The sequence below is a fragment of the Chrysemys picta genome, chromosome 1 (assembly GCF_011386835.1).
Source record: "Chrysemys picta bellii isolate R12L10 chromosome 1, ASM1138683v2, whole genome shotgun sequence".
NCBI lineage: Eukaryota > Metazoa > Chordata > Testudines > Emydidae > Chrysemys > Chrysemys picta.
In genome coordinates, this window is record NC_088791.1 from 142,906,483 (window position 1) to 142,928,599 (window position 22,117).

The following is a 22,117-nucleotide window of genomic DNA, read 5'->3' on the forward strand; positions in this document are numbered from 1 at the left end:
CATAGACATAAAATGTAAAAACTTAAATATCTTAGAAACAGTAGCCAATCAGTTGTTTTAATGGTCATATTTGAATTCAGCACATCAAAATACATAATAAATAGCACATTTTATCTCTGAAGCAGACGACTTCTCAAAAATTGTAGACCAGTGGTAGGCAAACAACACAGGAATGCAGGGGCAAGATTAGAAAGGCAAAGGCACAAAATGAGCTCAAACTAGCTGCAGGAATAAAGGGAAACAAGAAGACTTTTTATCAATACACTAGAAGCAAGAGGAAGACCAAAGACAGGGTAGGCCCACTGCTCAGTGAAGAGGGAGAAACAGTAACAGGAAACTTGGAAATGGCAGAGATGCTTAATGACTTCTTTGTTTCGGTCTTCATCGAGAAGTCTGAAGGAATGCCTAACATAGTGAATGCTAATGGGAAGGGGGTAGGTTTAGCAGATAAAATAAAAAAAGAACAAGTTAAAAATCACTTAGAAAAATTAGATGCCTGCAAGTCACCAGGGCCTGATGAAATGCATCCTAGAATACTCAAGGAGTTAATAGAGGAGGTATCGGAGCCTCTAGCTATTATTGTTGGAAAATCATGGGAGACGGGAGAGATTCCAGAAGACTGGAAAAGGGCAAATGTAGTGCCCATCTATAAAAAGGGAAATAAAAACAACCCAGGAAACTACAGACCAGTTAGTATAACTTCTGTGCTAGGGCAGATAATGGAGCAAGTAATTAAGGAAATCATCTGCAAACACTTGCAAGGTGGTAAGGTGATAGGGAATAGCCAGCATGGATTTGTAAAGAACAAATCGTGTCAAACCAATCTGATAGCTTTCTTTGATAGGATAACGAGTCTTGTGGATAAGGGAGAAGCTGTGGATGTGGTATACCTAGACTTTAGTAAGGCATTTGATACCATCTCACATGATATTCTTATCGATAAACTAGGCAAATACAACTTAGATGGGGCTACTATAAGGTGGGTGCATAACTGGCTGGATAACCGTACTCAGAGAGTTATTATTAATGGTTCCCAATCCTGCTGGAAAGGCATAACAAGTGGGTTCCGCAGGGGTCTGTTTTGGGACTGGCTCTGTTCAATATCTTCATTAACGACTTAGATATTGGCATAGAAAGTACGCTTATTAAGTTTGCGGATGATACCAAACTGGGAGGGATTGCAACTGCTTTGGAGGACAGGGTCATAATTCAAAATGATCTGGACAAATTGGAGAAATGGTCTGAGTTAAACAGAATGAAGTTTAACAAAGACAAATGCAACGTGCTCCACTTAGGAAGGAAAAATCAGTTTCACACATACAGAATGGGAAGAGACTGTCTAGGAAGGAGTACGGCAGAAAGGGATCTAGGGGTTATAGTGGACCACAAGCTAAATATGAGTCAACAGTGTGATGCTGTTGCAAAAAAAGCAAACGTGATTCTGGGATGTATTAACAGGTGTGTTGTGAGCAAGACACGAGAAGTCATTCTTCCGCTCTACTCTGCGCTGGTTAGGCCTCAACAGGAGTATTGTGTCCAGTTCTGGACACCGCATTTCAAGAAAGATGTGGAGAAATTGGAGAGGGTCCAGAGAAGAGCAACAAGAATGATTAAAGGTCTTGAGAACATGACCTATGAAGGAAGGCTGAAAGAATTGGGTTTGTTTATTTTGGAAAAGAGAAGACTGAGAGGGGACATGATAGCAGTTTTCAGGTATCTAAAAGGGTGTCATAAGGAGGAGGGAGAAAACTTGTTCACCTTAGGCTCTAAGGATAGAACAAGAAGCAATGGGCTTAAACTGCAGCAAGGGAGGTTTAGGTTGGACATTAGGAAAAACTTCCTGTCAGGGTGGTTAAACACTGGAATAAATTGCCTAAGGAGGTTGTGGAATCTCCATCTCTGGAGATATTTAGGAGTAGGTTAGATAAATGTCTATCGGGGATGGTCTAGACAGTATTTGGTCCTGCCATGAGGGCAGGAGACTGGACTCGATGACCTCGAGGTCCCTTCCAGTCCTAGAATCTATGAATCTATGAAACATCGTTTTGCTTAAAGTCGCATTTTTCAGGAACATAACTACAACGTTAAGTGAGGAGTTCCTGTATGTCTACACTGCAATCAGAGTGCAGCATCTGTAGACATATCCGAGCAGGCTTTGATCTAACTAGATTGAATAACAATAGCAGTGAAGCCACAGGCTATCCAAGCCCAACTGGAACCTACATATTTGAGTGGCTAGCCTGTGCTGCCACAACTTCATTGCTGTTATATGATCTAGACAGCTCACAGCTAGCTCGGGTATGTCTAGAGAGGCTGCCATCACACTTCTGATTGCAGTGTAGACATACCCTTTGTCTAGCTCTGCTTAACTCTCACTCTTCAGTTTCCTTTCTCACTTCTCTCTCACCTTTCTTTTCCCTTCTTCTTCTCCAGTCTTTTGGCCCTTTCTCATGTATCTTTTCTCCTCACTTTGCTTTAGATTTTCTTACCAAGAGACTCCTGCCAGATGATTATAAAGCCCACCTCACCCTCCTGCCTGTAGCGAGTCAGGGTAGGAAGGGGAGTCACAGCTCACAACAGTGGCAATCAATCACCACTTTTCCTTCTTTCTCTCTCTCGGCAGCTGCTGTGTGAGGACGTGAATGTTGACCGATTCTTCCCTGTCCTCTACCCCAAGGTATGTTTACAGTAGCTTCCCACCTGCCTGTCCCTCTGATGACAGGGGCTGCTGGTGGGATGTGACCGAGACTTTATGCTTTCCGCCCTCCCAGGCTTCCCAGCTCATTGTTGCCTTTGATGAACACGTCATAAGCAATAACTTCAAATTTGGGGTCATCTACCAGAAAGCTGGGCAGGTGAGCTCTCTGCACTCCACAACCAAGCACCCTCAGGCCCAAACACACCAGGTCACATTTCTCAACCCCAACCCTATAGAAGGCAATTTAAGCCAACCTGGGGTCAAGGATTTTTTTTCATTCCCTGTCACTCTTGAGTCTTGGGGTCTTCTCTCCTCACATCACCCTGTCAATGAGGCCAAACCTAGTGCCTTCCTCTGGATCCAAGGGTTCATGCCCTGCAATTTTAGCCCTAGAGAATTCTAGTTTCTCTTTGCTGTTTATGAGCCCCAGTCCCACTCTAGTGAGAACAGCTCCTAGTGGTACCAAGCACTGGTACTATGTATCATTTTCTGTCCTAATGTCTCCTCTCCTTGCTGCAACATTAGTGCACCTCAACTGGGAGACTGTGCCCCCTGCAGGCATTGGCCTTCTCTGTCATATTGGTTCTGGGGACCCCTCGGTGCTGTCTTGAGATCTTCTTCCTTGTGGACCCAAGGAAGCCCTCTGAGTCCTAGAGACTTCTCTCCCCTCTGCATTGTCCACAGGGAGAGAACCCCCTGTTGGCACCAGAGTGAGATTCGCATTCTCCATGTTCTCAGTGCTGGAGGACAGACCTTGTTTTATTTCAAGGAAAAGGAGACCATTTTCCATTATATATAGGGGGATAGGGCTCTGGACCCCACTGAGGTGAGAGGATGTAGACTGTGTGTGTGAGAAGGGAAGTGAGCCTTCCCCATATCAGTTTTTCTCTTTTCCTCCTCTCCAGATCCGAGGAGAGGTGAGAGTGTGTATGGGGAATAATCTCTGCTTATCATCTCTCCTCTCCCCTTCTAGACCACAGAGGAAGAAGTCTTCAGTAATACTGAAGAGAGTCTGGCCTTCTTGGAGTTCCTGGAGTACCTTGGAGACAGGATCCAGCTGCAGGATTTCCGTGGGTAAGCAGGGGACAACATGGGAGTGACCAGTCAGCACAGCATGGGGGCTGCAGTCAGACACAATTAAGGTACGAAGCACAGTCTTGGGGAGCGTAAAGTAGACCCATGTGTCTTCAGCTCCAAAAAATCACAAAGCAGGTCTCCTTCTGCTGGCAGGCCCATATCCTCTTTGTGGGTCCATCTGTTAGAGGGCCACATCCCTGACACTACATTATGGGTTGGATTTTCAAAAGAACTCAGCCCCCATTTAGGCTAAATAGAGCTCCAGCTGTGCATCCTGTGGGGAATTCCCAGAAAGGCTTGGCCTATCGTTTCTCCTGGGATCATATTGGAGTTCCATTCCCTGCTGGTGCTGTGCATTTACATATCTCAGTATCCAGTCTGGTTTGCCAGCTCTGGCTCTCTCCAATAGGCAGTGTTTGGGGTTGTGTCTCATGACTGGGAGCTGGGCTGAATGGTTGGGGATTTCTCATGGGAGATTCTCAGGACTCTTTCCTGGGATGCTTTTCTCCGAAATGTTAAGCTGCGTGACTGACAGCAACTGGGACTGGCCCACAAGGATCAACAGAGAATGACAGAGCATTGACCATATTCACACTATCCTGTGCTGCTTTGAGGTGCTAATGGGCATTGATAAGCCTTGGTCCTTACCATCTGCTTCTGTGTGGTACCCTGTGCTCTCCACATTTCTCAACTGGAGATGTTTCCCCTGAGAGTGGCAGAGATGATTGCTCCTCCAAAGCCGCCTGGTTTGGCAGGAATAGATGCCTCTCTAGTTCTCAGTGGAGAGAGGATGATGCCAATAGGAATTTCGTACAGCAGTCTAGCTACTGCATTGATTTTTGGAGTGCATGGTGCCGTTCAACCACTGAGCTCTTAAACCTGTCTCTGATGACAACCTTGAATAGCATTACTGGTGTCTACTTCCTTCCCCGCACCACATGGTACCAATGCATTCAGGTTCCGAGGAGGCTTGGATGTCACGAGGGGTCAAACTGGCACCGAATCAGTCTATACCAATTTCCGGGGCAAGGAGATCATGTTCCATGTATCTACGAAGCTGCCATTCACAGAGGGAGATGCCCAGCAGGTACCATAAGGGGAGGCACCAAGTGATTCAGGAGGATGGGAGAGTGAACTGGTGGATGGGGCAAGGGACTGGGTGTGTGTTGGAGTAGGCAGTGGCTAGGGATGGGTGTAGATTAGTGGCTGGGGTTGGGTTTCCAGCTGGGGGTGTGGTTTGGGGGTGCCGGATGGGTTGGTGGCTGGGGAAGGAATCTCCCCTCTTACTGGTTTCTCTCATTTCATTTGCTCCCTCCAGCTGCAGCGGAAGCGTCACATTGGGAACGACATTGTGGCCATTGTCTTCCAGGATGAAAACACTCCCTTTGTCCCTGACATGATAGCATCTAATTTCCTGCATGCCTATGTGGTGGTACAGCTCGCTCATGGTGCCATTGGGGAGACCCTCTACAAGGTAAACACAGCCAATGGGCCCCCTGTTTGGTCAGGGATCCCCTTGCTGGTAGTTCATTCAAACTTCTGCCCCTTGCCTGGAGTGCAAGACCCTTCCTCCAGCTTTTGGGGAGGCAGGAATTCACCTAAACATCATTCCAACTGCTTTATCAATAACAGTCACCATGCACACAGTCCCAGGGCCCCACATCAGCGATCCGGGCAGGGACGGATTTCCAATTAGGCACAGTAGGCATTCTAGGGGTGTACAGGGAGGATTGCCAAGTATGTGATCTTCTAGCCCAATTGGGCTATTTTTAGTTGTCTGTTGCCAGGGCTTTTTAGCAGTTGCGAGTTGTGGTATTTTGGGCTATTTTACTGCCCTACTGCTGCTGGCCGAATTGCTCCGGAGTTCTTGGGAGCCTCCAGATCTGCCCCGTCCCGTGATGAGACACCCCACAAGCCGCTTGTCTCACATCGTGCCCCATCTCCTTAGGTGACGTTTGCAGCATGTGCAGTATTCTTTTCCAAGGGAGGCAGAATTTGTTTTCTGCAGAAAATGTGCTGCAGTTCTGCCTTTCTTCCACCAGAGGCCGCTGTGGCACCAGAACAGCCTGAGCTGGCTGAGGCTGACTGGTCAGGCGGGCAGCAGCAAACACCTAGCAGGCGTGTGTCATTTTTTCTTCAAGTGAAAAGTGACAGGCACAGCAGCCTTCTTGGAGCCAGGTTAGGAGGCAGAGCAGGCCACACAGGGCTGCTGGGGGCTCACGGGGCCACATGGGGATGTGGGAGGGAGGCTCCAGGCAGGGCCACATAAGGAGGCAGGGGGGGCACTGAAGATGCTGTGCCTAAGGGTGTGTAAGGTGTAAATCCAGTCCTGGATCCAGGGCCACCACTCTGGGCTCTGGCTGACCGTCAGATTTGCACAAGGCAGGCTCACAGTGGCCACGTTCTCAGGCTGCTTCCTGCCCCGCAGTCAAGCTCATACTCTTGGCCTGCACAGCCATTGCATGTACAGCCCATACAGTTCCTTCTCCAATCTTTTATATTTGGTACCGGTGCAACTGCTGCTGGAATACTGTGTCTAGTGCTAGTGCCTACAGTTCACAAAGGCTGTTGATAAATTGGAGAGGGCTCAGAGAAGAACCATGAGAATAGTCAAAGGATTGGAAAACCTACTTTATAGTGATGGATTGAGCTCCTCAATTCTATTTAGTATAACAGAGAGAAGGTTAAGGGGTGATTTGATCACATTCTATAGGTACCTACATGAGGAATGGCAATTCAGTTAGAGAGTTCTTCAGTCTAGCAGAGAAAGGTCTAACGAGATCCAATGCCTAGAAGATAAAGCCAGACAAATTCATATTGGAAATAAGATGCAAATGTTGAACAATTATGGTAATTAACCATTGGAAGAACTTACCAGAATTGTTGTGGATTCTCCATCACTGACAATTTTTGAAAAAACATCCAATATTGATTTAACAAGATATGCACTAGTCCAGGGATCTCAAACTCAAATTACCACGAGAGCCATATGAGGACTAGTACATTGGACCGAGGGCCGCATCACTGAAACCTTTTCATACAACGATACAAAAGTATAGTAAAAAATGAAGAGTAATATAGTATGCTATTAAAAGTCAATGTATTAACTTTTTAAAAACTGTAATGCGAAAAGTCAGTGCTAATTTAGACAGTCATTTCATTTTTGGCCACTTAGCTGGCAGCGTTTTGCATCAACAAAAGCATCAATATTAGGTTTGATATCCTGAGACAAAACCAGTCCCAGTGTTGTTTGCAAATTGTTTGCAAAATTCCATACAAAAAAATACACTAAGAGACTGTAAAGACTGCACAGTTAAGCACACGTGCCAAAATTAGAGTTGCACACACAACTTTTTCTCTCCACCTTTGAGACTGTGTTATCATGTAATCTTTTAATTACAGGGTCATGTACTGTTTCTCATATAATATATATCTTTTTTCAACACCCTTAAATTGTATAGCATCTTACAGTGATTTTTCTGCTGACTTTTATTGCTTTGTCACAGTAGCCCAATATATGCTTACTAGCAAAGGACATGCCACTTAGCCACTCAAGTTTAAGGTAAGTATGAGTGAGGGTGGGCAAATGTGTGTTGTGATGGAAAGCTGTGTTGATTTGTGCCTGGATTGTGTTGTGCTGGGAGATTTTGGTTGATTTGTGTTGGTGGCAAATAAGGGATGTGTACTGGGGTGAAGGGCTATCTGTATTTGGACTTGTTGGTTGTGTTGTTGTGTAGGTGGTTGTGTTGATATGTGAGGTGACAGCTAGGCACAAGGGGGTGGCAGTCGGGCCAAGTAATCCACCATCTGTGAAGTTTCCCTCATACAACCAATGAAACTGTAGCATGCAAATTAGCTATTGAGTATGGGTGGTGATTGGTTGAGTTATCACGGATATCACAATGGTCTAGTACTCCAATTGTCAAGTAAAATAGCTGAGAACTTCAAATTTGGTTGGTAACAGACTGCAAAACCCCCACTACACCCCTTCCATGAGGCCCCCCCGCCCCGCCTCTTCCCATCCCTTCCCCACCCCCATTCCAACCCCTTCCCCAACGTCCCTGCCCCAGCTCCTCCCCCTCCCTGCCCCAGCTCCTCCCCCTCCCTGCCCCTATTCCAACCCCTTCCCCAAATCCCCGCCCCAGCCTCCTCTCCTGAGTGCGCCGCGTCCCCGCTCCTCCCCCCTCCCTCCTGGAAAGTCCTACGCGCTACCAAACAGCTGTCAGCGGGAAGCGCTGGGAGGTAAGCGGAGGAGCAGGGACGCGGTGCGCTGTGAGAGGAGGAGGGGGTGGGGGGGAGGTGAGCTTGGCTGCCGGTGGATGCAGAGCACCCACTAATTTTTCCCCGTGGGTGCTCCATCCTCAGCACCTATGGCAGGCCGCAGGAAATAACATGCCGCATGTTTGAGAACCCTGCACTAGTCCAAACAGGAATTATTACAGAGAAGCTCTGTGGCCTGTGTTATGTAGGTCAGACTAGATTATCACAGATCGCAATCTCTTCTATGAATCCCAGGAGAGTTGGCAGAAGGAAGTAGGGAGAGGATTTGGCTATCTAGCCAACCATGGCTCTGTGGGTGGACAGGCTGACTTCTCCTGTTTGCTCATCTCCCACCAGCCAGAGGGAAGGGCAGCCTTCACAGCACTGCTGCTCACTGTGGAGTGAGACTCCCCATTTGCTCCCCCAGTTCATTTTAGGGGGCCACAGAAATTCACTGTGGGCCCTTATCAAAGTGAAAGCAGGGGTGGCATCTGCTGTGTCTCTTAGTCCATCCCTGCTGTTGAACCCTCCTTGCACAGTCTCTGGTGGGATTGTTCTGGCCATCCTTTCCATCATTGGAGTTATAGATGGGAAAAAACTAAAAATACTCCAGGCCATTGCCCAGGAGCCACTGCAGAATCATTCCCTATAGGCTACAGTACATTTCCATTGGACCTTTCACCACTTCTCCTGGGAGATTATTCTGCAGCATAATAGATTTCACTATGGGCAGGTTTTTCTGTCAATGCTTTCCCTACCTTAGGTCCACATTTGGGCACTGATACTATGTGCTTAATATTAGACAATCATATTTGAAAATTTTGACCATAGTACTTGGTTATTTTAATCTTTCCTCAGAGTCAAGAAATCATAGAATATCAGTGTTGGAAGGGACCTCAGGAGGTCATCTAGTCCAACCCCCTGCTCAGAGCAGGACCAATCTCCAGACAGATTTTTGCCCCAGATCCCTAAATGACCCCCTCAGGGATTGAGCTCACAACCCTGGGTTTAGCAGGTCAATGCTCAAACCTCCTCCCAAGGTAATGCAAGATTTTAACTAGCCAGGTCTCTAGTGGGAGATGGTCTTATGGCTTAGGGAACTAGCCTGGGACAAGAGAGATCAGGCATTGAAGGGTGTGCCTATCCTCTGTTGCCCCCTTCTGGCCAAGCATGGCTCAGGGGGTCCGGCTCCATTTCCCCTCTTGGACTCCTTAAAACTCCACACAAGCTTTTCTTTTCCAGTAATACCCTGGTTTATTCTCATAAACTGTTCCAGTCAAAATAAAGTCCCCAGAGTCCAAATTTTATCCGCTCCAGCTCCCAGCATTAAACCAAATATAGAGCCTTAGCAAGCTTCTCCAGCTCACCTTTTTTACCAGTTAGTCATTTTACCAGACCTCCCCTGCTGGTTTTTCCCTTGTTCTGAGGGAAGAGACAATATATACAGTCTTCTTCCCAGAGCTTGTCCAGATTAGCTGGGAGAGACCTGTCCCAGGCTTTTAAAGAAACAATAGCCTGGATTTCCCCCCAGGCCTTAACTGTTCTCCTGGGACCATCCTCCTCTCTCCCAACACCAACTTTGCCTTCTCTAGGTCTTCATTTACTCTAAAAAGTCTCAGGAGTTAAGGGACATGAAAAAGAATAGGTGTTGATTGACCACTAGTCCTTATAATCCTTAAAGAGACAGACACCCTGCTATGTCTGTGTGTAATCCCTGGCTCTGCCACAGATTTCCTTTGTGATCTTGGGTGAGTCACTGCTGAATGTGTCTCCTTCAGTTCTCCATCTGTAATGGGAAAAAGAATAATGCTGCTCTATATTTCAAGGATACATTAATTTAATGATTGTAAGGTACTCAGCTAATGTAATGCAGGCTGTGTGTGTGTGTGTGTGTGTAAGAAAAATGCTATATAAACTGGGTATATATTACGGTAGAACTATGTTAGAAACTAATTGGGGATTGAGGAATTGATTACATTGAATATCTCAATACTGCAGCAGATACAGTGCATAAATTTCAGTCTGGTGCACTGCATCACTTTCTTTTTGTCCTTCAAACCACAGTAAAGTGATTTCCATTGCATTGAAGGCATCAGGATGTGAAGGGATGTTGACTTGTTCTTCATCGACATCACTTTTGTTACATAATATTCTTTTCCCCTTATCAGGGAAAATTATTTGGATAAATGGTTGTTCAGAAGACTGGATTCATAAAATTGATGTTCTTCTGTGGTATAATCATATATTATTTGGATATACACTTGGGACTTAGCTGGCATAGAACCGTCTGCTGACTACACTACAGATTACATGCTGTGGAGAAGTATTGCCTTTGATTTATTTGAAATGTATTTACCCTTAATTAAATCAGGTGCCCCTTAGTTTTGTATTATGGGACTGATTCACATCACCGGATGTTTTCAGGGTCCATGACTTCTGTTTCCGGTCTTATACAGGAACTCCTCATTTAAAGTCTTCCTGGTTAACGTTTCAATGTTAAGTTGCTGATCAGTTAGGGAATATACTCGTTTAAAGTTGTGAAATGCTCCCTTCTAGTCATTTGGCAGCCGCCTGTTTTGTCCACTGCTTGCAGGAAGAGCAGCCCGTTGCAGCTAGCTGGTGGGTGATTGGAACCAGGGTGGACCAGCAGCCCCCCATCCACTCCACACTCCCCTAAGTTCCCTGTGCACCAGCTGTCCCTCCCCCCACTGCCATGTGCTGCTCCTGCCCTTTGCCTTGGAGCTGCTTCCAGAGACTCCGGCTTGCTGTACGGGGGGAGGAGGGAAGAGGGAGGCTAATGTCAGGGTGTCTCCCCCTCCCCCCTGCTCCTGAACCCCACTTACCCCATCTTCCATAGAGCAGGGGGGGGACAGACGGATGGAGGGAGCTTCTAGGCAGTAGCTGCGGGTCTCAGCAAGCTGATTTAATTAACAAGGCAGTGTACTTAAGCCTGGGTCAGCTACTTAAAGGGGAAATGTGCATTCTGTCTCTCACACACAGGGTGTGTGTCTCTATCTGCCTTCCCTCCTTTCCTGCTGCCTTGTAGAGTATTGTGAGAGTTAACCCTTGAGGGCTCAGTCAATTGCTAGTTCATTTAGCAGTAAGGCATTCCCTCTGACTCCTTCACCGCAACCAAGCTTCACAATCATCATCACTGTGTACCAGTATTAAATTGTTTGTTTAAAACTCTGGTGCGTGCGCGTGTGTGCGTGCGCGTGTGTGTGTGTGTGTGTGTGTGTGTGTGTGTGTGTGTGTGTGTGTGTAAAATATAGTCTTTTGTCTGGTGAAAAAAATTTCCCTGGAACCTAACCCCCTCATTTACATTAATTCTTATGGGGAAATTGGATTTGCTTAACATCGTTTCGCTTAAAGTTGCATTTTTAAGGAACATAACTACAATGTTAAGTGAGGAGTTCCTGTACAAGCTCATCGCCGTGAGAGGATGTGACATTCTGGTTCTTGTTATGATGTAGAAGTGGTTTCTTCTGTATTGTTTCAGGTTTCAGTAACAGCTCGAGATGACGTCCCATTCTTTGGACCCCCTCTCCCAAATCCAGCCATATTTAAAAAGGTTTGTGTCTCTGATGAGTCCTGTAAGCAAGCGATGCAGGGATTAGTTGTGTGATTTACACACTCCTTCACCTGTAGGTTGCTGTTTCCAATCTGGCTTCAGGATGGGGCTGGATAACCCTGGTGGGTTAAGGAAATGTATATCCAGAACCTTTCCTAGGTTACCATTTCCAATCTAGACTTCCTTTTTTTTCCCACAGGGTCCAGAGTTTCGTGAATTCCTCTTGGCTAAGCTAATTAATGCTGAGTACAGCTGCTACCAGGCTGAAAAGTTTGCCAAACTAGAGGTGGGTCTGTGTATGTGAGTGTTCGCATTAATATTTAATAAATGCAAAAAACTGTTTTAGTGCCAGGTTAAGGCTGCACAATTAATGAAAGATATAGAAACTCTTAGGAAATTAAAGTCCCTTAAAAATAAAATAAAGTAAATTAAATGTTAACTCAGCCTTGTGGTGTTTCTTGTATGTTTTATTATATATATATCTATATTAAAGTACACATGTAACCCCTCCAAAACAAGAATAGAATATCTGGTGTATGTGCAAAGTGGCTGCTACTAGAACTCTAGTGGTTACATTACCTGACTTTGTACAGTGAAAGCCACCCAATCTTAATGTTGCATGAACTTAGATTTTTGCATTTGATTTAAATCAGCAAGTACAAAATCTTGATTTAAATACCGTAATCAATTTTAATCTTGTTTTCCATTTATCCTTTTTAGTTATTTTCCTAAGAAAGGTTTATTTGCACTGGTTGATAACCATTAAAGCATATTGATTTGCAACCAAATATAATTTTTACACTAAATTTGATACTTGTTTTTTTGCTAGCCAGGAGGATTCACTATATCTATACACATTTATTTAAACAATTATATTGCTTAACATGCATTTATTTAAATTCTTAATTTTTACATTTGTTTATTAAGTTAGAAGATGTGAATTATATATTTCTTCATTTATTAGATTTTTTTTGTGTGATTTGTGTCAAGCTGTATTTGGATGGAAATTGGAATATAGTTTAAACTACTTAATAAATTAAAAAAGTAAGTTTATCAGAACATGTTTGCATTTAAAATCAACTGATTTATTAAACAAAGTAAGTATCCTCTGCAGTGAGTGAACTGTACTATTTTTTCTGGCAGCATGTCCTTCAAGGCTTTAGAACTAGTAGGCCTCATCTTCACACCTAGTTTTTATTCATAGATTGGAAGAGGGAGACAAGCTTTCCTGCTTTTTAAACTCCCGGTCCATTTTTTAACTTTGAAGGAACTAGTCATTGAACAGAACTAGTTGAATAAACTGAAATGAAGAAAATAGTCATGCTGTGCCTGCAAAAGACTATCAATAGCTAGCACTTCAACAAACTCTGGTTCCAGGTGCTTAGCCAGTGTCTTCCACCAGTTCAGCAGTGTGACATTCTTTAAAATTTTGGCAGCAAACATGTACTGATTAAGATTATATTTTGTAAATTTAGTTTAAATTATTTTTAACATAGGTTGTCATAATTTCAAATAGGTTTATTTTTAAGAACAAAAATGTATTTAATTTAAAGAAAGAAAATCTGATTTAAATGAAGAAACTTTATTTATTTATTTATTTATTTTAAATAATCAGTTTTTATCCACCCTGATTTCATTTCCTAGGCTCTTCTAAGACGGGCTGAGGGAAATGGAAAACAGAAGAAATGAAGAAAAAGAGCACAAAAAATAGCTTAAGGCAGTATATCTGCCTTCAGAGTTGGGGGAGAATAAGGAAGTTAGAGAAGGGTCCACATTTGGAAGAAATCATATTCCTCTTAACACTAGAGAAAGTGGGATGTATCAATTATATCTGAAATATAGGAGAGTTCATTCTCTCTCTCCCCCTCTCTCAGTGCTCTGTCCTTTCTTTTTTCTGTTATTCTATTCTGTCCCTTTTCTCCCACTCTCTCTTTCTGCCCTGGTGTAGGAGCGGACTCGCAGTGCCCTCCTAGAGAGCCTTTTTGAGGAGCTGCAGCTCCATAGCCGCAGCATGATGGGCCTGGCCTCTGGGGACGATGACAAGATGGAGAATGGGGGTGGTGGCTTCTTTGAAAATTTCAAGGTGAGAAATCAAGAACTGCTGCAGCCTCTTAAACCAACCCCTCTTTCAGAGCGGCTGCCACCCAGCTCAGTCCCAGTTCAGGATACATCAGCCCTGTTGGGCATGTGTGCTTGGGGTGGCAGGGAGTGGGGGGGGAAATGTGGCTCCTTCTTAACATCCACATTTTGCAATGTATTTTTATATACCTCAAAAGGAGAAATGCAGCTTCTCCCTCCCCACTCAGGGGAGATGCAGCTTGGCACAGTACAGCATCCCATGCTGTTCCTAATGTGAGGCCTCTGGGTGGGATGAAATGAAGCCCTAGACCCCCTGGCCCTAGCCTTGGCCCTGGCTGGCATCTAGTGGCAAGGAGGACCCAATTCCCCTGATGTATAGAAAAGAGATCAGGAACTTGCAGAAGGAAGTATGATGGGCTCGGGTGGCAGAGCCTTTTGTCCCCCAGCAGCACACTGGCTCCAGCCTAGCTCCAGGACAGCAGCAGCAGCTGGGAAGGTCCCATCTGATGGTTGTTTCTAACACAACTGTTGCTGTAGTATCTAGATGCTTTGGAATACTGAGATACATCTTTTTCCCTCTAAATCACAAGCTCTTTTTTGTATGATGAGGTGAAATCAATGGACAATCTCCAGGAGCGCAGGGTCAGGGTGATGTGAAGGAGGGAACGCATATACCAGTGATACTCAGATCTCAATGGTTCAGAAGCCAAATTAGTGATCAGCATTACCCAAAAGAGCCACAATAGTATGAATTCATTGTTTCATTTACTTTCTTTCTCTCTCTTTATATATACTATTCTCACAGCAAAATGACTGACTAAGTATTCTACAATAAAAGCATCCTGATTGATTAATAACTTAGCTTGGTTAATAAATAATTGAATCATGGTATTTTAATATCATGTGCTGCAAAGAGCTGCAGGAGACACATTGAAGAGCAACTTGCAGCTCCTGAGCCTCCTGTCTGAGTATCACTGGCCTACTCAAACGGGAGGGAATGAGTGTGCTGGTTCTCACTCCACTGCCTGCATCCAGGGCCGTCCTTACCCATACGCAAAGTACTCAGCTGTGTGCTGTTACAGCCCCTGCTCTGGCTCTTCCTCAAGGCCCCCGCCCCTGCTTCGCCCCCGCCTCTTCCCAGCCCTGCCTCTTCACGCTCCTGCCCCACCCCAGCCCACCCTCACTCCCCTGAGGACTCCAGAAGTGGTCAGGCCTGCAGTCACCGGTAAATAGAGCGACCTGGCCCCAGCCTGCTCCACTCCCCTGGCTCCCAGCTGCACCGCCGGCGAGTGCTGGGGGGCGGTTCCCACCTGCCCCCCCCCCGCTTAGGAGCCAAAGGAGCAGAGCAGGCTGGGGCTGGGTCACTCCACTTCCCACAGAAAGTGGCCAGTCCTCCTCCCCCCGTCCCCCACGGAGGCCTGGGGCCAGCCCCCGCTCCTCCCCACGGAGGCCTGGGGCGGGGCCCCACACAGCACCCCCACAGAGGCCTGGGGCCCCACACAGCCCCCCGTGAGGGGGCTGCGTAGGGCACCAAGATAGCTAGGCACGGCCCTGCCTCCATCTCTCTTCCTTTCTTCTTGCACCATGTACATGCCTAGTGGGACAGACAGCCATATCACAGGTACCAGCATCTCACTTGGCACTGTCAGCCCCCTTGGTTGGCAGCCCTCATCAGAATTGCTGGGGACAAAATGGGCCAACTCCCCACTCACCTGTAGAAGTGATTGTTGCAGGTCATGGCTGAGTCCCATTGGTAGGGTGTGTTTGAGTGATTAGCTTACTGCCCTTGCAGCATCTGTTCAGTGGATAAATAGAAAATTTCAGACTCTGTCCAGCGCCTGTCCGCATATACCCCAAAATCTGTTTTTCTGGCCTCTGGCAGCTGCTGCACATCGCTGTGTTCAGACAGCCTTTTAAGGAGCTGGAGAAGAGGGAGGGGGCCTGTGAAGTGGCTTTTTCAGAGTACTCTGGATTCGGTGGGGCAGCTTCTCTCTCATGGCCATTGCATAGGCCTGCATGGGACTGAGCCCTCCAGCCTTACATAGGGATTTGGTCCCTTTTCTTGCACTGGGTATGACTGTGTGAGGTAATGCTGGCTTTTTAGGAAAGTTGTAGTGTTGGTGGGGAATCTCTTTATCACCTGCAGGAGGATGGGGGAAACTGAAAGCAGAGGGAACAATCTTTCACTGACCCGGGGGCAAATAGACAAGATGGGACCAAACAGGCCTTTCCCATGGGTAATTTTTGGTCTGCTGAGCTCTAGTGGGGAGGGAGGATATTTCTGGTACTGGTGTCTGTCCCCCCCCCCCCCCGCCACCACTCCCCTCCGTGGTGCTCTTCATACTGTCCTTATGTGTGTCTGTGTGTGTGTCTGTGTCTCTTCGTCTGTCTATCTGTCTCCCTTCTGTCCAGCGGGTGATCCGAGGCCGCAGCCAGAGCCTGGATACCATGGGGATAGCCATGAGGAAACAACAGCAGCCGGCAACCCCGCCCAGCCGCCCGGCTACTGCCGGCCTTGCTCTCAACCAGAGTGTCGCCGAGGGCACCAAGGCTATTGCTGCGGTAAGGAACCGGGAGGGAGTGCCATTGGAAAGGGCCAAGCATGTCTCTGATCCTCCATGATCCACCCACACATTTTGTCCCTCTATCCCTATTAGTGTGTCCCTCTGTGAATCTTTTCTGTTTATATCACTCCATTTCTGTCTCTGTGTGTCTGACTGGGTGTTTCTTTGTGCATCTCTCTCGTGCTGAGTCTGTGTCTCTGTTTTGTCTTCATTTATGTCTCTGGGTCCCTTCATCTACACACTGGATCTGAGCTTGGCACAGGGCTTGAGAGGAAGGATAGAGGTGGCTTGACATCACCCTTGTGCCTCCCTTATCCTGGACTAGCTGTGGATCTGCATGCTGCCCTAACTGAAAAAAGACCATACACCTTGATTTTTATTAAGACAGTCCCGGTTTTTTATATGATGAGAATTGAGAATTTCAGGATGCTGGAACTGTTTCAGTGTTTCACTTCATCAATCAAATGTTCATTTTTTAATAACTACAAAATGTATGTTCCAGTCATATTGCTATGCTGAGTAGAATTCACTTGTCAGGAACAACAGTTCAGTGGAACAAGCACTCAGAGGGATGAACGGTATTTGGAGTGAGAGAAAAGTTAGATGAGCACAGGCACTGCCAAAACCATTCTTTTACTTGATGTGACTGTTAAGGATACTTGGTTGGTGTTGCATGATAAACTCATTCAGAGCACTACATTCCAGGAGAAATGCTCCATTCTGAGAAATATGCCTGTGTCACTGACAGAAGTAACACCTAGTTGTATAAGAAAAAGTGCACTCATGTCTTCTGTATGAATATTTCATGACCCTCGAAAATGTTGCCACAAAAGTGTCCTGGTTTCTGATTCTGAAAATATGGTTACCCTAGCTAACTCGCACCTGGCTGCCTAAGGCTTCTTCTGCACTGGGGCTCCAGCAGGGCTGGTGTAGTGCCAAAAACACCAGCTCTATGTCAACCATGGAGGTCCCTTTCTTTGGGGAATTGCAGCCCAGGGGACAGATGTTGTAGCTTTACAGATCCTTTATGTCTGCACTAAGAAGCCATAGAGTAGTGATGAGCTCTCTCTCTCTCCCTTCCTCTCTCTCTTTGAGTCTGTATGTCTGTTTGTTTCTTTGGGCTTGTCTACACTGCGACATTGTTGACAAAACTTTTGTCTTTTACGGGTACTTTAAAAAGCCCCCCTGCAAAAGACAAAAATTTTGCCAACGCAAGTGGCAGTGTGAATGCAGCTTTGTCAGCAGGAGTGCTCTCCTGCCGACAAAGCTAACGCCGCTCATTGGGCTGGAAGTATTGCGTCGGCAAAAGTGCCGACAAAATACCAACAGAGAGCGTTCACACACACTGACTTTTTAGCCACAGCCTTGTCGCTAAAAGCTGCATAGTGTAGACAAGACCTTTGTGTCTCCTTTCAATCTGAGTTTATGCCTCTCTTCCAAACTCTTTCTGTGTCTCTCTTTATGACGTAACTCTTTGCCTGAGCCTCTGTCTCTCATTCCATTTCTCTCACTCTGTCTCTTATCTTTCTGCGTCTCATTCTGCCTGTCTGTTTTTCTTCCTCTCTGTCTCTCTTAGCATCTGTGTTCAGGGCTGGATTAACGTGGGCCCGGGACTATTAGATTTTGTGTGGGCCCTGTATACAAGTCTTTTTCCTGGGAGGAAGTTTGGTGCAGGAGGGGGCTGGGGCAAGGGATTGGGGTGAAGGAGGGGGTGTGAGGTCTGGAATGGAGTTTGGGTTCAGGAAAGGGATTCTGATCTGGGGCAGGGGGTTGGGATGGAAGAAGGGGTGTGAGGTGTAGGCTCTGACCGGGAGGCGCTTACCACAGGCAGCTCCCGGCCCGGCGGCGCAGCAGGCTGCCTGCATGCCGTGGTCCCACGCTGCTCCCAGAAGTGGCTGGCTGCTAGTACGTCTCTGCGGCCCCTGGGGGAGGGGGACAGTGTGTCTCCATGCACTGCCCGCGCCTGCAAGCATCATCCCCTTAGGGGGACGGTGCTGGGAGCGGTGGCAGCGTGTGGAACTACCTCCCCACCCCTGCCAGGGACCGCAGAGACATGCTAGCAGCAGGCTGCTTATGGGAGTGGTGTGGGGCCAGGGCATGCAGGCAGCCTGCCTGAGCGCCCTGCTGCACCGTGGGACTTTTAGTGGCCCGGAGTTGGAGATCACTGCCTGTGATTTATTTTTGCAGGGCCCCCCTTGAGCTGCAGGCTGCAGCCCCTAAAACCCCTGCCTGTGTTGAACCCTCACTTCCTCCCCTCTCTTCCTCACTGACAGCTTGTAGGAGTTCTTCCTTCAATTCTGGTTCCTTGGGGGCTCTGGGCAGCACTATTACATATCAGAGATGATGCAAGAAGAGGGTCTGGGATCCAGGTTGCACACTCCCTCTCCCCCTCCTCCAGTACTCCACTGCTTTGTCTCTCATACTCCCCTCCCTCCTTCCTATAACTTCCTTACTCGCCTTCTCTCTAGTCCTTTGCCCTGCCTGGGAGGAGCCCATCACGCACCCGAGGCAGCCACTTCCACGGGCGTCGCAGCAGTGCCATTGGCATTGAGAACATCCAGGAGGAGAAGAGGTAAGAGCTGTGGGAATGGATGGGGTGGGGTGGGGTGGGATGAAGGGTGCTGGGGCAGCGGAAGAGAGAGGAGAGATGGAAGGAACTGGGACCAAGGGGAGATGGAGGATGGTGAAGGCTGGGGGAGACAAGAAAAGGGGAGATGGAGAGGTGGGATCAAAGGAGCAGGAATGGGAGCAGACTGCAGGAGAAAATAGGGCTGGGACCCAGGGGAACTGAGAGGAAGTAGGAAGGGAAAGAAGTAGGGGAGGGGTAGACAAGGGAAACGGGAGGGAGGCAAGACCAGAGTGAAGGGGAGGAGAGAGGGGAACAGGAATGTAGATGACAGGACCTTCATCAAACAGAGTAGAAGATGATCCAGGATTCCTGCCCGTCCTGTTCCATCCCTGCTGTGACAAAAACAGTTCTGCTGTGCGCATATGAGAGGAGAGTGGAGAAAAATATTTTTTTTTTCATTTTTTTAAAATAGTAACTAAATCTTGTGACTTTTAAAATAAATAATTGTGCAACTTTTCTAAACATGCTATAATCAAAATGGCTGAATTTTGAGATTTGCCGACTATCACAGAAGTAGCCTTCACTGAGGAGCAGAGCACAGCCTTTTTCCAGAGCTTGGTGTAGCTGAGTTATGAGCATTTGAAAATTGCACACTGAGCAGTACAGGTTATTTTGTTAATCTCTTAATGGGCCCCTAAAGGGGTGGTGTGCATCAGGGGTTCAGTGTATACCAGATCCAAAGCCCAGTCCTTTGAATTGCTCTATACGCCACATGAAACCTTCCCAATTGTTCATGAAATCCAGGAATCTGTCAAAGGGCTCAGTGTAGAGGAGAAGAGAACCCCCTCTCCCAGAATGTAGACAACTGTGACCATCACCATGGGTAAAATCTGTGCCTGTGAAGTCTCTCTGCATGTCTCTTTCTCTTGCCCTTTCTTAAGAGAGACACTGACAGACTTATTTTTATTTAAAATGATGTATTTTTTTAGAACAATAAATTATATGGTGGCAAGTTCCCCTTAACAATGTATCTAAAATAAAAAACTATCACAACACTCGCACTTTTTGTGGCTTACCTTTAACCAATTTTACATCTTGTATAAATACATTCCTCAGCCCAGCCCTTTATATGTTACTCACCTCCCTATCCTCTTCAAAGATGTTTAAAGATTTCCTGCAAAGGTGGAAAAATGGGTCTGTGCCCTTATTTGCTTCTTTATAATACAGAAAGAAGGTGTTGGGTTTCTTTAGATTTTCTTCTGCTTGTTTTCACCTTAGATATATCAGGAATGCTAAATCTGCTTTTCCCTGCATTTGCTGGTTGACTCATCAGATGACTTGAGGTGAAGACTGGGAGTTTTCTCAGCTCCTAATTGAAGGGGCTGCACTGCAGAATAATTCACACAAAGAGATTTCCTCACAAATATATTAGTTAAATAGGTGTCAGCAAAAACACAAGTTTGATACAGTCTGAAAGAAAAACCACTGCTGCTCTCAGTTAGTCAAATGTCACCTCCTTGGTATGTTTGACACTATAAAAATACTAAATCTCCAGTCAACTGTAGAGTCTTCCAGGTTAAATAAGATCTGAATTTCTAGTGGGATGGGGGTGGAGGGAGCAAGTTGAGAAGAAATTTTGAAATCTTAAACCCTTTCAGGTCTTTTATTTTTATCATAAAGAAGCATAAAAAGGCCCAGTCCTGATAATGTTCTTCTTTTGTAGACTATTTAAGAAGATTGCTGTGTTCCAAACTGCCCCAACCTGCACCTTGTACCTGTGTCCCCCATAGAAATTCCTCTCTGTATTTCCTCTTGTAGGAAGCATTAAGTAACCCAGTGGTAACTCATGTCTCATGTAGCTGGTTTTCCTTTCACCCCAGTAGGGGTGTTGCTGACAGAATCCAGAAGGTGCTGGAGAGTCCAGGACCCTTTTTAGACCTGAAGTCTGATGGCTCCTCCAGTCCCAGTTCCCCAGAGTTCCCAAACAGGAAGAACAAGTGAGTTGAAAATGGTCTTTCTGTTCAGGAGAAACTCTTGGAGTCCCTGGGGAAGGCTTCAGCATGGCAGGTGTCTCACTTTTTATCCCCTCACATAGGTACCTTGAATGTGGTCGCTAGTGATTAGAGCCAGGGATCGGGAGCCAGTTCTGCCAGGTTCTATTCCTGGCTCTGACACTGACCATGGATGAGTGAGTTCCCCTCTATGGAGATCCCCCCCATCAATATGGATGATTACAATAAAGCTGCCCCACAGCGACTTGTAAGGCTTTGTTACTGTCTGCAAAGCACTGGAAGGGTCTTGGTTGGATGGTACAAAATGAGATCTGTGTATCGCAATGATGGTGATAACTTTGGACTTGGATTTCAGAACCCTCTCCAATCAAACCTTGGGATATTGTGTGATGCAGCCACTCTCACGCTCCTCATCCAACGTGAGCAGCTGCTGTAGTGGAGTGAGGGAAAATGAAACATCTGAGGAAGAGGAGAATGAGACGGTGAGTGTAGGATTTATGAGCCCTAAAATACAGAGATTCCTTCCCCCTCACCGGGTCCCCCCTTCTCCTGCTTACCCCTAACACCAGCTATGTCCTGTAATGATAATTGGGGCCTAGTAGGTCTACCCTGGTTGTGAGCCTAATTGTGGGCAAGTGGATAAAAGTTTGTAAAGTATTACAGTAATCTATAACAATGAGTGCTGATAGGAAAAGCTGGAAAAGGTACACAAACAGAGTGAATTAGTCCGAACGAAAAGACCCAGTGATATAACTCAAGGACTATGTTAAGTTCATGCCTGGAAAACAAAGTGTGGGACTGGAAGTCAATGGACCAAATTAGTGTATCAGAAATTAGGCCTAATTGGTGGGCAAAATAATCATAGAATAGAAATACAGAAGTGTAGGACTAGAAGGGACCTCAGTAGGTCATCTAGTCCATTCCCCTGCACTCAAGTCAGGACTGAGTAATAACTAGACCATTCCTGACAGATGTTTGTCTAATGTGTTCTGAAAAACCTCCAGTGACGGTGTGACATTCCCCTGGTGTTATCTGGACTCTGGGAGCCAGCCTTACCCTGTTCTGCTGTGAGAACCCCCACTCCCAGGCTGTTCACACACAGCCTCTAGCATGTAAGCTGCTCCCATCTATGTGAGTGAGCACTTTTGGCCAGCCACTGCTTGGATTGTGTAACCGAATGACACTAGCCAATATCTCCGGTCCCAGACACAACCCTAGGAACCTCCGTCTTGCAATATCCAGTTATGCCTACTGGACACTGCAAGTTTATATGAATTCGTCAATTTA

General features: G+C 46.4%; 1 protein-coding gene across 28 annotated transcripts in view; it reads left to right on the forward strand.

Moving 5' to 3' along the window:
• Positions 1-22,117, forward strand: part of LOC101946995 (rap1 GTPase-activating protein 1-like) — a 74,282-nt gene that overhangs the window by 24,266 nt on the left and 27,899 nt on the right. For 8 of the 28 annotated variants that reach the window (XM_065585087.1, XM_065585091.1, XM_042855044.2 and 5 more), the window contains exons 9-20: positions 2,624-2,677; positions 2,772-2,855; positions 3,672-3,772; positions 4,733-4,862; positions 5,094-5,249; positions 11,535-11,606; positions 11,806-11,892; positions 13,555-13,689; positions 16,098-16,247; positions 18,718-18,821; positions 20,699-20,815; positions 21,186-21,312. In XM_065585087.1, coding sequence (XP_065441159.1) covers positions 2,624-2,677; positions 2,772-2,855; positions 3,672-3,772; positions 4,733-4,862; positions 5,094-5,249; positions 11,535-11,606; positions 11,806-11,892; positions 13,555-13,689; positions 16,098-16,247; positions 18,718-18,821; positions 20,699-20,815; positions 21,186-21,312 — 1,317 coding nt within the window. The remainder of the gene's footprint in view (positions 1-2,623; positions 2,678-2,771; positions 2,856-3,671; positions 3,773-4,732; positions 4,863-5,093; positions 5,250-11,534; positions 11,607-11,805; positions 11,893-13,554; positions 13,690-16,097; positions 16,248-18,717; positions 18,822-20,698; positions 20,816-21,185; positions 21,313-22,117) is intronic. The other 20 variants (XM_065585135.1, XM_065585098.1, XM_065585128.1 and 17 more) reach the window with 7 other exon arrangements.